At 46.6% G+C, this 14,048-nt stretch overlaps 1 protein-coding gene across 6 annotated transcripts; it reads right to left on the bottom strand.

Annotated features, from left to right (window-relative positions):
• Positions 1 to 1,035: 1,035 nt before the first annotated feature.
• On the bottom strand, positions 1,036 to 12,511 carry Atxn1l (ataxin 1 like). 6 transcript variants are annotated; one of them, XM_050143495.1, is made up of 4 exons: positions 12,376 to 12,489; positions 10,332 to 10,518; positions 10,050 to 10,111; positions 1,036 to 8,627 (listed from the first exon to the last, which is right to left on the bottom strand). In XM_050143495.1, the coding sequence occupies exon 4, from the start codon at positions 8,508 to 8,510 to the stop codon at positions 6,447 to 6,449; it is 2,064 nt and encodes a 687-aa protein (XP_049999452.1). In that variant the 5' UTR covers positions 8,511 to 8,627; positions 10,050 to 10,111; positions 10,332 to 10,518; positions 12,376 to 12,489; the 3' UTR covers positions 1,036 to 6,446. The 6 variants fall into 6 exon arrangements, with proteins under 6 accessions (XP_049999452.1, XP_049999453.1, XP_049999451.1 ...); XM_050143496.1 differs by having other exon boundaries at positions 10,435 to 10,518; XM_050143494.1 differs by lacking the exon at positions 10,332 to 10,518 and having other exon boundaries at positions 1,036 to 8,630; positions 12,376 to 12,511.
• Between the last annotated feature and the right edge of the window lie 1,537 nt (positions 12,512 to 14,048).

Here is a 14,048-nt window from a genome sequence, read left to right as displayed (position 1 = left end):
GAATTACATTGAAGCCAGGGGGTGGTGGCACTCAGGAGGTAGAGACAGGCAGATCTCTTGAGTTTGAGGCCAGCCTAGTCTGCAAGACCCAGTGTCTGGCAGCCAGGGCTGTACACTAAGAAACCCTGTCTCGAAAGAGAAGAAAAAATTACATTGAAAAGAAATTATATACTTAATTGATCCAAATGCATTTCACAGAGTTGCATACCAAAATCCTATTTGAAATATTTCAAGTAACTGGATGCATTCTGTCCCAAGGAATACTTATCCAATTATTTCCACAACATTCTGAATTAGTACAATTCAGGAACAGATCTGTGGGTTCAAAACTCCAGCTCAGTCGTTGTTTGCCTAACACACTGGAGGCCTCAGGTTCAATCCCACCATCGCAAAAACGACTAACCAACCAAAATCACAGAACAAGCCTGGTGTGGTCATGCACACCTTTTATCCCAGCACTTGGGAGGCAGAGACAGGTGTTTCTGTCAGAGACAGAGAGTTTGAGGCCAGCCTAGTCTACATAGTCCCAGGATAGCCAGGGCTCTATAGAGAGACCCTGCTTCAAAAACCAAAAAAAAAAAAAGACCTAGAACTAAAAAAAAAAACCCTGTACCATTACTGTGTAACTTGAGCCAGATCTCTGTCCCAAATGGTAGTAATAATAGCAACAGATGATGGATAATGCATTTAGGATCCTTTGCGGCACACAGTAAGTAAATAAAGGTACTTGAGTGTTTCATCACTTACTGGTGGTAAACATTTCATAGCAGAGGCTATGACTGGGGTTATTTCAGCAATGTGTGGCAGTATGCCAGAGTAAAGGACAGGTAGAAAGGCCATCTATTAGTCCTACTGCTGACCTTAGTCTACAGGTAGATTTCCCAGACTCTGAAATCCACACCAGTGGGGACGAACCATGGATCAGGTAGTTCCCACCATTTGCCAAGTTTACCAAATGACCATACCATCTTTACTCCAAGTGATCCTGCCCCAATGGCCACCATCACACTGAGATAGGAAAAAGGCGCAAACACCAAAAGGAAAAGCTAGTAGTTTATATAGATTAATATATAGATATATAGATATTGATATATATTGTGTTTACATAGTCCACAAGTTAAATGCAGGTATCCATAAGAAGAGCATTAACAATAAAAATACAATCTGTGTGTACCCAAGTACAGAGACTTAAAATGGTAAAACAGCAAAAAGGATCTCACAAAAGTACAAATATACAGTACAAATTGATTTATTTAAAACAGTTACAAAAAAGCACAACAAAATAGAGATTATCCTTCGAATTATTAATGCTTTGTTAAAGATCATGTAGGATTAGAGGGTAAGAAATGGTATTGGGTGGGAGGAGCACCTGACTAGTTCTAAGGCTTTAGATACAATGCAGTTGATTACATATTAATTCAGCCATTACATACTGGGGATAGTGGTTGGGGGATCAGTAATTTATCTACAGGGAACTCTTACACAAATCAGATCCATCCAGACCTCCCCAGTGCCATCCTTCTCTACTCCTTAGGACCCTAAAGCCACCTGGATGACAAAATTCCCATCCTGTCTCCACCCTATTACCTATCCATATATTCTTCCCTCCCCTAAGGTGCTGTGCAAGCTGAGAGCAGTCTGCTCTCTGCAGCTGGAACATATACTGTTTGGCTACAGGGATCCTGTATGTCGAGGAAGTGTGTGGAGGACAGCCGTATTTTAATACTTCAAGTTAGCCATGAGTACGGCCAGTCTCTTCCCCAATCCAATTCACTGAGTGCACATATGAAGCAAATGAGGGGTCCACCCTGCCTTCAGCAATACCAGCAGCTCACCAACCCTCAGTTTACAACTACACATAAAGTCCCTGGCAGGGGGTGAGGTGGGCATAAAACCACTGTGTTATCTGTTCTCTCTCTCTCTCTCAAGTACCTAGGACCCCTAACATAAAGACAGACTAAACTCTTGCAAGTCTGACATTAGGTAAAGGCACGTGGGCTGCTGTCACACACACTGCAGGCAGGAACCCAGTCTGGAGCCATCTTTACTGCTAGGCGTTTGCAGTGGAATGGCTTTGGGATTACACGGACTGTTGAGTTTGCAATCTACTAGGGAAAGATCCTAGGCTTAACAGGAGAACTAATAAAGAAACCTTTAATGTGAAAAGTGCATTTATTACTATTTTCCTGCTGAGGAGCTCAACAGGACAAGCCATACCACCTCTCCCTCTGCTCCAAGAACTGCATAGTCTGCAGGTTAGGAGAGAATGCAAACAACTCTAGCATCAAGGCCAGTGTCATCCTAGGCCCAGACCAGGCTTTCGGTCCAAAGATGGATCCTAGAGTTGAGAAAAACAACTGACAGCTGCAAAGACCCAGATGCTTATTTTATTATTGCATAATGTGGGAGACCTGTCCAGGGGAAGCTAGAAGGTGACGGCTTCCACGCAAAGGCTAACAACATCCATCTATAGTAGAATTCAGCTCTTCTACTGTAGTGTACAACTTTTCTGATCTAGAAAGTACTATAGCTTCAGTGTAGTTTAGTAAACTTAATCCTAGGAGGTCAACACACCTCTCTAAAACTTGGCCTCTGTCTTGTTTGCTTCTAGGACTGTGGCCTAATCTCCCACAGCCAATTCAATTCATCTGGTTATCTTTACTCCAAAGGCCTGAGCCTTTCCCAATGTCTACCTTCAACTCATGCCAGTGTGACCAACCACTCAATATGCTTACTCAATGCAGGTTTAAATCATGCCACCATCCTGTTCTCTTAAAATGTGTATGATACCTACTGGTAAAAAGAAAATTAATCCCAACTGGAGGAGCTATTTCAGCCACACTTCAAACTCTTCCTCAACCCCAGAAAATGGGACAAGAATGCCACTAGGATCCTGGCTCAAGCCCTAACGTGGTTCCTCTTGTTTTTAAAACAGGCTATAAAGTACCATAAAGGAGAGAAAAAGCAGGCTCTGGTAGGACCTGTTTCTCTCTCAAGACAGGCACATTTTTGGAGCCAATGGGCTCCGCCAGCACTGAAGCCACATCCTTTCAGACCGACCAGCCCATCCAAAGCATGCAGACCGTCCCTATTCCACATGGCAATGCTACGCGCACTGGCAGAACACAAGGAAGAGTGGACAGGATGCCTGAGCTTAATCTACATGGCCAAAGACATGAAGAACAGGAGCTAAATTGGGCAAGAGGCAGACAGTGAGCATACAATAGCGGTGGAAAAGCAGCACAGAGCAAAGTCCATGGTGTTAGGACCAAATGGGACCCTAAGTGTAAGGAGAATCAGTCTAGCTCTTCTCAGGCTCCTCCCTCGGGTATAAGCACTGAGACCGGAGGGCTCAAGACCTTTCTGATCCTGTCTTAATAAGGATGATCTAAATCTTAGATTACTAATCATCCTTTACCAAGTTCCCCTTCTTCTAAACTGGCCTATGTATTTCAAAATACATATTGGCCTATTGTTTCAAAACTTTCTCCAAGTTCTGGGAATGTCCTATCACTGACTAGGAATGGGCTGATCTTTGTCAACTGCCCAGTCCCCAAAAGCTGACAGCTAATCACTGAAATGCTCACCCTAAAAACCACTTATGTCTCTTACACTTAGGGTAAGTACTGCCACAGCTCTGACAAGAATTCTTTTCTAGGGCGCACACTTCAGGAAAGGTAACCCACAGCTCAGCAAAAGCACATTTCAAATGCATGGCACCATATTAAGGGAGTTGCTGTTATGACTTTATCAGACAGGGACAGAAGAGAACCACAGCAGAAAAGTCCGTGCCCACTTTGTCAAAGCCCTCAACAATGTCCTTTTCCAGGATTCAGCGGGCATTATCAGGCTAGGGAGCTACAGCTAGTCTAAGTAGAGAGCAGAGTGATTTGACCTCAACTACAGCCAGATGCATGTTGGCCCCACTGGGAAGAAGCTCAGTGGTACCCCTGGTAGACATTTCTTGAGCATCTACAGTGCATGTCACTAAATTCTCATGGTGAGCCTTCCTGGGAGGAAGGGGGCTTGCTAGAAATCCATGCATACAATAATCCCTAGGAATGAGTTGCTCATGAAACAGTCAGAGAGGAGGCCTTCTCCTACAGCTCTTATTTGAGAGAATTCCTCAAGACTCAAGCCCACAGGCCCCCACTGTAGGAAATAAGCCAGAGAAGCAGCAATCAGAGAAGGGGGCAAGAGAAGGGAAAAAGGCTGCAATCTCCACTGCAGCACAAGGTTGGTGTCTAACTCTGACAAACTCTGAGACCTAAGTACTTGTCAGGTAATCAGCTTCCTTGGGATGCTTCCCTAAAAGCTCGCTGACCAGGTATCTGTTCTCAAGGTCTGGGACAGAATTTAGGGCTCGTAGTACACCAGCCAGCTTCTGTCACTCCGTTCCGAAGAGAACCACCTTTAGCACCTGAACACTAAGAATGACTCCATTCTCAGAACTTCCCCTCCCCTAGGAGGTAGGTAAGATTATTTATCCCCATTTGGCAGCTGGGGAGGAAGTGAAAGAGCGAGAGATCACAAGACTTGCCTTAAGTTTTGCTCATACCTCAGAAGTGTGGGACCCCTGGACAGGACAGGCCTGGCCAGTTCATGTCTATCTACGAAGGAAATGCCACAATCATACTCTGGGAGGGAGACGTCTAACTAGAGAGCTGGGTGGACAATACCCTGAGTTGCCTTCAAGAGTCTAAAGAACCACACACTCCCTTTTAAAAAAAAATCCACACAAATACTCAACCACCTGAAAGACGGTGTTGGGGGGGGGGGGCAAATCTTAATACCCAATGGAATCCTACATCCAAGCTGACACTCCAAGTTGTAGGTAAGATGTGGGCTTAAGGAAGATGGCAGCAAATACAACCAAGACAGAAAATACTCTGTGCCAGGCAGGAGTGGCACATGCCTTTAATCCCCGCACTCTGGAGGCAGAAGCAGATGGATCTCGGTGAGTTTGAGGCCAGCCTGGTCTACAAAATGAATTCCAGGAGAGCCAGAACTGTTAACACAGAGAAACCCTATCTCGAAAAACCAAAAAAGAAAAAAGAAAGAAAAAAGAGGGGAAAAGTGAAACTACTCTTTGTAGAAGAACCCACCAGTACACAAGGAAATATCTGCTAAACTCTCAGAACTGATGGTGGAAGGGCATAGCCTGGAGATGCCAAAATGCTAAGAGGCAATGGATTGAGATGGGAGGGGGCCAAGTAAAACCACTGAAATGGAAAATGCCCAGCCTAGGGCATGGTTTCTTTTTTGTTTCTCCACTATATTGCTGCCAGTGAAAGAGGACATGATTTTGAATTTCTAAATATAAAAATTACAGCTGATAGGGAAACCGGAGACCCTTAGACACCAAAAACTAGAGGTCTTAGTGGACAAAGGCAGTGAAGCTACAGTGAGGCCCAGATGAAGACACCATGCAGAGGTCAGGGCAGCAGAAGGGTGGGGGCAGCGCAGGCACTTAGGCACAACATAGACAGACAATGAAGGAGTGTAGGTGCCTAGGGGATAAGGTCCTCCAGGTCTTTCCAAAGTTACTACTAGAGACTCAGTGAAACGCCCAAGCAGGCCTGACTTGTTGAGTGGGAGTTCTGTCAGGTTAGCCTCCTTTCAAAAGCCTTCCCTAAGGCCCAGTCAGCTAGCAGTCAAGTCTTTTCCACAAAGCCCCCTGACTGGCTTCCCAGCAGGGAAGTCCTTCATTCTCAGCCTGAAGGGATTTCTCTTCTCTCTTCTGGCCCCTAAACAGCTAGAAAGCCTTATAGAGGAATGGTGAGGTGAGATGGGAACAGGCAGAAGCAAAGGATCAAGCAGAGTTCTACAAGATCATGGTGCTCCCCCACCCCAAACCCAGCCATAAACATCTGTAACAAAATCACCCTTTTAAAGTGCACGTCTCTCCCAAGAAGAGTTCTGGGTGGGAACCTTCTCATTTCCAACCATTGGGCCTCCTGCCCACCCACCACAAAAAGGGCGAGGGGAGGAAAAAAAGGAAAGAAAACAGTTTTACTGCTGCTACTATAAGCTGTGGATCATTTTTGGCTCTTTCTTTGCTCCCTCTGCCACCTGCTCCCAAAGCCTGTACTTTCCCTTGCAGGAGCCAGGAAGGAGTAGGGAAAAACAAAACAAAACAAAACAAAAATTAACAGGGAGGCCCTGATTTTGGAATGTTTCTTATCCTATGTGCACTCCCACCCTTTCTTGCTCCAAACCTGGCTATTCCCCATCTCAACACCCCCTAGGGCTGTCCTACAAGGATGCCACAGGGTGATTAATGAGCAACAGATCCTGCTTTGGGAGGCTGTCTTTATGCCTCCTATTTCCCTCAAATCTCACTGCCAAGAGAGCCATTCTCTGCTTGGCATGTGCAAATCCTCTGGCTGCTCATGATGAAGCTCACCTCTGGGGCTAAAGCCCCAGTCCTGGGCTGGGAAAGAGATTCATTTTCCTGCATTGGAACGCCCTTCGATGGACAGCTTTACCTCCTGCGGAATGAAAGAGGGACGGAGCAGCGCAGCTCGTGCCTCCTCCCCTTGCATGCTGTATCTTTGGAAGCCTGGAGCTGGCCAGCAGGCCTGAGCACCAGGCTCAGGCTGGGAGGGCTCTCCCACCCGGGAACCCTCTCCTGAAGGTTGGATCTTCCCCTCGCTGTCACATAGGTCTCTGGGTCCCAAGACTGTCCTCTCAGGTCTTTCTCGGGGTGTACCCAACTGGCCTGGGGGGGCACAGCTGGCCTGAGAAACTGAGTTACTGTTCAAGCTCTGTAAACTGATAGAGATGCAGACATCTCCCACCTGTAGCCGATGACAGGGCAGAGAGAAGAGTTGTGCAGTCCGTCCAGGGCTGCAGGAGGACCAACCCTGGCCATATACAAAAAACGGGTGCTCGGGGGGCACCTCAATGCTCACTTTGCTCTGCTGTTCACCAACCACAAAATGCAGCATAACAAATCCAGGCCACTGGCTCTCCTGTATGTCCACGACTGTGCTAGAGTCAATCTTCAGCCCCCCACTCACTTCGGCACTGCGCACAAAATCCTGGGTTTGGAGGTCCTCTACCCGCTTCAGCTCCCCTGTAGCCAGCTGAATGATGGCGCCTTTCATGAAATGGGAGGGCAAGTGGGAGGAGGTAACGGGAGGTGGTGTTGGCTCCTTGTCTGGAAAGGTGGCTCTGGCCTGCATGTCCAGACTCGATGCCACCAGGATCTCCGAGCCCACAGGCAGCAGGCTAGGGTCAGTTCCAGTGGGCACCAGGTTGCCATTGGCTACAACCACTGCTTTGGGTAAAGGTCTGTGTTTTACTGGTTCCTGATGGGACTGAGAGTAGAATACACGGGCCTGATTTTTCTCCACCAGTTCTGTAGGATTCCTGGCTGACCCTCGTCCATCACCCTGATGGTCAAGGGTATGATGGGATAGGTTAAGAGGGCTGGGTTCATCTTTCCTCTGAGCTGCCACCACACGATAGTCCTGAGAAGCTAAAGTGCCAACTACCCGCTGGACTTCAAGGTCGGTGTCTGGGGTCCCTCGGTGTGCTGGCGCCGCCACCTCCACTCGTGGAGTCTGAGAACCTGAAAACTGTCCATCCACCATGCATTCTACCACCGGCACCAGTCCTTGGCCTTCACCCTTGCTGCTGGTGGAATCAAGGGCTTCACTTTCTCGTCTTATTACATTTCGCTCTCGCTGTCTCTGTCCATTGGCAGCAGCTGCTTCCAAAGCAGACTGGCCCTCCTGAGGGGTAAGAACTGGGCTGGCACCTGCTGTTGGAGTTTCATGCAAGGTATATCCAGCAGGTAGCCTAGACATTTGATAATAAATGGGCATCCGGCCTGGAGCAAGATCCAGTGGTTGAGTATTCGAGTGATGTGGCAACTGGCCGGGTGGGGAGGTGGCAGAAGAGGATTTGTTAAATGGCTGGGCTGGGGATGCAGCCTGGGGGGGAGGAGTAGCTTCTTCTGCTAGGAGGGAGGCATATGGCACAAAATGTGGAAGGTGAGTAGTAGCAATGTTGGCAGAAGGAGAAAGGAGGGGACTAGGCAGGAATTTAGGTGGCACAGCATACGGAAGGCTATAAGGAGGCCCAATAAACTGCAGTGAGGTGGATGGGAGCTGAGCATAGTGGACTGGGGGATAGTGGATTCCTGGATGTTGAATCAGTGAAGACGCTACATTAAACGTGGGGGGCAAGGGGCTCATGTTCACAACAGATGGGAGGCCAGTTGGTGAAAAGGTTGCAGGTGGTACAGCCACCTTATACAGCATGCCATACTGATCTACTGTCAGACCAGCGATGGCCTCAGTTCCATCACCCCCAAGGCTGACTCTGGCTCCTGTCTGGCTCTGCCCAGCCACCACGACCCCTCGGGACCATTCAGAGGCATCACTGGAAGGTGTGTGGTTTGTGGAGCAGCTCGTAGTTCTCCCCATATCCTCGCTGGTCACAGGGAGGTCTCGTTTCTTTGGTGGAAGGCATTCCTGACTCCTCTCATGAACAGGTTTCATATTGCTTTGTGGTGTTCCTGGAACCTGGATGGGGTTTGCTTGCTCCTTGGGGCATCAGAAGGAACTTCTCTGTGGCTTCCCTGTACCTTTCTCTGCTGATGGCTGGGGTGCCCACATCTGCTAGGGAACAAACCAGAGGCAAAGAAAAGTAACCCAGGGAATCAAGTCAAACAACATATCAAGAATTGCACCCAAGGAGAAAGCTGTAACAAAGGAAAGTAGTGAGAAAAGGAGGCATGAATCTTTTCACTTGTAAGCTAAGAAAAGAAAAACCAGTCAGGAAACCACAAAGCACAATGAACATTAAAGATGCATAAATAACCTGAGGGTTCCATGACCTCTTCACTACCAGCTTCTGAGTTAGTCATGCTTTTAAAGAGATCCTTAGATCCTCTCGGGTTCCTCCCGGGAATGGGGCTTTCAGCACATCTTTTGTTGTTGTTGTTGCTGACTCTTTCCTAAATTTCTCCTTTTTTTTTTTTTACCAAAGACTAATGTGTCATCTTTCCCTGAACATATGGCTTCCTTTCCCCAGTTTAATTTGGCTTATGATCTCACTTTCTCTCATTTCTACCCCAAGACTGGCTAAATCTATGTCACTAAATGCTGAGGTTTACTTGTCTCTCTTTAATCATCATCATCATTAAACCTTGTTCCAGTCAGACGGTGGTGGTGCACACCTTTAATCCCAGCACTTGGAAGTCAGAGGCAGGCAGATCTCTGAGTTCAAGGCCAGCCTGGTCTACATAGTGAGTTCCAGGACAACCAGGGCTACACACAGATACTCTGTCTCCAAAAATTCAAAACCAAAACCAAAAACCTTGTTCCCTAAACATATTATGAACTGTAGTATCTTTGTTGTTCTTCTTCTTCCAAGAAACTTCACATTCTGACTTGGACCCCATGAGAGAATGACTATTTTCACTTGTTCTACAGCTTGTTTCTCCTCCCCCTCTCTAAAGAGCAACAAGTCAACTTTGACTTCTCACAGACTTCCCATTCCCTACTCTGGTTAAGACTTCTTCGTATTGATCACTTTCAATTTCTCTTCTACTTTCCCCTTTGTTCTTTTGCCAGTAGCTTCGTATCCATTATAGGTCTGCTCTGAGTATTATTTCAGAAAATTCTGGTCCTATTTCTCCTCTCATGTATGTTTACTTACTATTTTTAGGCCTATGATTCAGAAGAAAGTTTCCTCTCCCCTTTCTCTTATTGTCACTTTTTATAATAATTTTATCCACTGTCAAAAAGCATCTATTTAGAGCCACTGTGATGGCACATGCATATAACCCCAGCACTTGGGTGATGGAGTTAAGAGTTCAGGAGTTCGAGGTCAGCCCTAGTCTGGGCAACATGAGAACCTATCTCAAAAAAAAAAAAAAATCAGAAAGCAAGCTTCTTTTTCATATGAACATCTCAATGCATATGAACTTCACTAACAATTTTTCTAATCAAGATGAGTTCTGTTCTCCTTTTTCATTGTCACATGCCAAATTTTTTAGCTTTTATTCCCCAACAAGGAACCCAAAGGGCTTGTACCTGAGCTTCTGGTGGTACTTCTGAGCAGTTGTAATACGTGTCCCCTCCTCTGGCTTGTAAGCCTACAAGACAGAAGTAAGGATGCAGTAAGCAGGAGGCTGACCTCTCAGCCTCTCTTGGGAGAATCATGAAAGATAATTCCAAAGCCACCAAAAAAAAAAAAAAAAAAAAAAAAAAAAAAAAAAAAAAAAAAAAAAAAAAANAATTGCCAAAAAAAAAAAAAAAAAAAAAAAAAAAAAAAAACAAAAAAAAAAAAAAAACCCAAAGTCCATGAGCTCTTACTTCATTCCCAACCTGAGAGGTAACAGCACATTTACCCAGAGTGCCCAGGAAACGGAAGGGAGAAAAGTTCCCAGACTAGTGAGATGGCTAGCAGGTAACGCACTTGATACCGAGCCTGGTGACCTCATTCCAGCCTTGGGACCCACGTTGTGGAGAGAATTGACTCCTGAAAGCTGGCCTTTGGCCTCTACACACAAATTAAAACAAAACAAAACAACAAGAAGAAAGATCTCTTATAATTGAATTTTTGTAACATATCCTTGGGAAGAAATTCCCACGTGTCCAATTTCATTAGGTTTTCTATCATCGTATTCTTTATTCCCCAGTGGTTAAACTCATTTCCAATCCAACTTTTGCTTAAACGAACAAATAAAACCAGGAGACTTAAAACTGTTTACATGTGAACAATGAGAAGCAGGGAGTTTCACCTTTACTAAAGGCCTATGAGTACGCAAACGTGGAGATTATTTAAATAAGAAAGGTGGCACAAGAGGAAAAGGAACAATTATTTATGTTTCTGGGGCAGAAAAAGAGGTCAAGGGGGTGTTACTCAAAGTGAAAGCCCTATTAACAGATTTTCTATATAAAATTAAAAGGGTTCCTCTGTGAGTGTGTGTAAGATTTTTCTAAGTGACAACTTCACACTACTGATTGAGATGTGAAAGAAACAAAGTATCTCTTTGATCCTATGTAGCTAACAATGAGGAATACAACTATTACTAAGCTACCAATATCTGAATCTGCACTGGCTAGAAACATCAATAATTAAAGAACACGGTCTTTCAAGGTTCTAGATGCAGCTCAGTTGGTAAAGCGCCTGCCTACCATGCATCAAGCCCCAAGTTTGATCCCTAAACTGAACATGGCAATCCTCACATACATTCAAATATATAGGATGTCAGAAGACAGCCTGGGTTCCATAAGACCCTGTCTCAAAGGAAAACAACATAAACAAACAACAACAACAACAGGCCAACAAAGTTTTCACAGAGTTAGCTGTGTTGACTAGTTCTGAGAAATTACTGCCTGCTCTGTCAACGTCACACAGAATACTGCAAGCCTCGATCCAACTCACAAGAGTACACAAAAGGTGAAGATGTGGAAAAACAAATTGCTAATGCCACTAACAAATCACAAACTGGGTATAAGTCATCCATTTATTCTTCATCAACAGTTTTTAACTGAAAGCACCCAGCTTTCTCCTTAAGTCCCAAAACGACGCTTTCTCTCTGTAGCTAAATAGCCAAGAAAACCTGTCTCTAGGTCATCAAGGAGTTAGCAAACACAAGATAATGAAAGGACGGAAAGAGGCAAAAATTCTAACACCCCCCCCAGCCCCAAGAAGAAAGCCAAGCCTGCGCACCAGGTTCGCACAAGGCAAAACACTTCAGAATCTGAAACCTGGGTGTGGGTGTATGGAGCAGCTTTGGAGAATTTTTCATGGGAAAGGATACAACTTGTGAACCCAACTGAGCTAAGGGGCAAGGGAAACGTTCTAGAGACCTGCCGATACAGACGGGAACGCAGCTCCTCTTCATGCCTGGATTGGAATCAAGAGGCTGCACACCGAGGGAGACCCAAATTCGCTGAAGGAAAGAGGTGCGCCCCCCAAAAAGGGAGGCAGCCTGGTAGAGACCTGTGGTGATGGCTTTTGCTGATCCCGCAGTCCTTGTTCCGGCAAGGGTAAGGCCAGAACTGGGCATTTTAGGTTTAGAGAGTAGGGGGTCGGACATCGGGCTGAGGCCAGGCCCCGCTGGCTACGCTTCCTTGTTTGGGGGCCCCTTCCCGCCCTGAGAACTCGGACATCCTGGCCCGGGGGACAACACCCCCGGGGTATCAGGGCCTGAAGCCGCCTTCCGGGCCAGGCGGGAAAGCAATATCTAGAGGACTAGGCACGGCCTCTTTCGCTCTCTCTGCCCACTGTTTGGGGGGCCCTCGGCCCGTAAAGCAACGAGCTTCTAGGGGGCCTTTCCACCGAAGCTCCGAACCCAGGCCCGCTCGGCCGCAGGCCAGCCCCGCGGCCACCACTCCAGGAGACACTCACCGGCCCATTTCACGGAGCTCCCTGGACTCCTCCCGCTCGTCCGGGAGCCGCCGCCACCGAGGACGCCGCCATCCCCGGCCCCGGAGCCGCCCCACACCCAGCGGCCCCCCCAGCCGGGCGCCCGGAGATGGCGTCAAGCGCATCCCGCCCCCGACGCGGAGAGATGACGTCACGCTCCGGCCAGGGAGCGCCGCCTACCTTAAAGAGGAGGAAGCTGGCCGTCTGCCCATCATGTCCAGCGCCCCCTTTGGTAGTAATATGAATGCCCGTCCCTCTGAATGGGTTTAGTGAGGAATGATTGTCTCCTTCTCCAGGCCAGGATTCCCTAGAGAAGTTTTCACAAGCCTTAACTAGAAACCCAGACAATGGTAGTCCTTGGGGAACTCTGTTTAAGAAGTCCCAGAATTTACTGGAGTGGAAAGATGGAAGGGTCATCGTAGGGTTAGGGTGAGAGAGCTGGGCCCAGGCCTATTCAAGGGTCAAAAGCCGTACAAAGTTATAAATAGCCCCAAGTGGACCCAGTGCAGGACCTAGGGGAAGAGGAAGCAAGTACTGGAGACCTATAAGTGTGGAGAATGAGAAAACGGTATTTGGTTCAGAATAGCGGGAAGCAAATTGTTTTCTTACAAGGTTTGTTTATTTATTATGTATACAGTGTTCTGCCAGTACAGGCTTGCACACCAGAAGAGGACACCAGGTCTCACTGTAGATGGTTGTGAGCTACCAAGTTGTTGCTGAGATTTGAACTCAGGACCTCTGGAAGAGCAGCCAGTGTTCTTAACCTCTGAGCCATCACTCCAGCCAGCAAGTTGTTTTCTGATGTGAAATGCTGTCTCCTTAATTCCAGTTCATACTTGAACAAAAAAGTTTGATTGACTTAAGTGAAAACAAAAATGAAAAGCTGATTTGAGAATTTGGGAGGCTGCTGATTGGAGGTTGCTTTTTTGTTTATGTGTTTGATTGTTTGATTTTTGAGACAAGGTCACAAGTAGCCTGGGCTGGTTTTAAACTCATTACATAGCTTAAGGTGACTTTGAACTTTTAATCCTCCTGCCTCTGTTGCCCAAGCTATGGTATTACAGGTGCATTTATTGCTTTTCTATTGCGGTTATGAAATACCATGACCAAGGCAACTTACAGAAGAGCCTATTTGAGAGGAGCCGTTCCAGAGGGTTAGGAGCCCATTCTGGTGAGAAAACATGGCAGCATCAGCCTTCATAGCAGCTGGAGCAGAAGCTGAGGGCTCACATCTTGAACTGTAAAACAAAGTGAGTGAACTGGGAATCACTTGTGGCCTTGAACCTCAAAGCTTGCCCCTAATGGTACACTTCATCCAGCAAGGCCATACCTCTTAAACCTAAACCTACCTTAATAGGGCCAAGATCCAAACATCTGAACCTATAGGGAGCCTCTTTCAAACCACAACAGGCATGCACAACCACATTTGACTTATGTTTGATTTTGTGTTCAGATTACAACTACACTGGGGAAAAAATGGTTATGCTAGCCTTATAAAAACAAATTGAAAGCCAGGCGGTGGTGGCCTTTAATCCCAGCACTCGGGAGGCAGAGGCAGGCGGATCTCTGTGAGTTCGCGACCAGCCTGGTCTACAAGAGCTAGTTACAGGACAGACTCCAAAACTACAGAGAAACCCTGTCTTGAAAAATAAAAA

The sequence above is a fragment of the Alexandromys fortis genome, unplaced genomic scaffold (genome assembly GCF_014885135.2).
Source record: "Alexandromys fortis isolate MF-2015 unplaced genomic scaffold, M_Fortis_MF-2015_v1.1 scaffold_1, whole genome shotgun sequence".
In the NCBI taxonomy this organism is placed as follows: Eukaryota; Metazoa; Chordata; class Mammalia; order Rodentia; family Cricetidae; genus Alexandromys; species Alexandromys fortis.
This window is presented reverse-complemented; position numbering and strand designations above follow the sequence as displayed.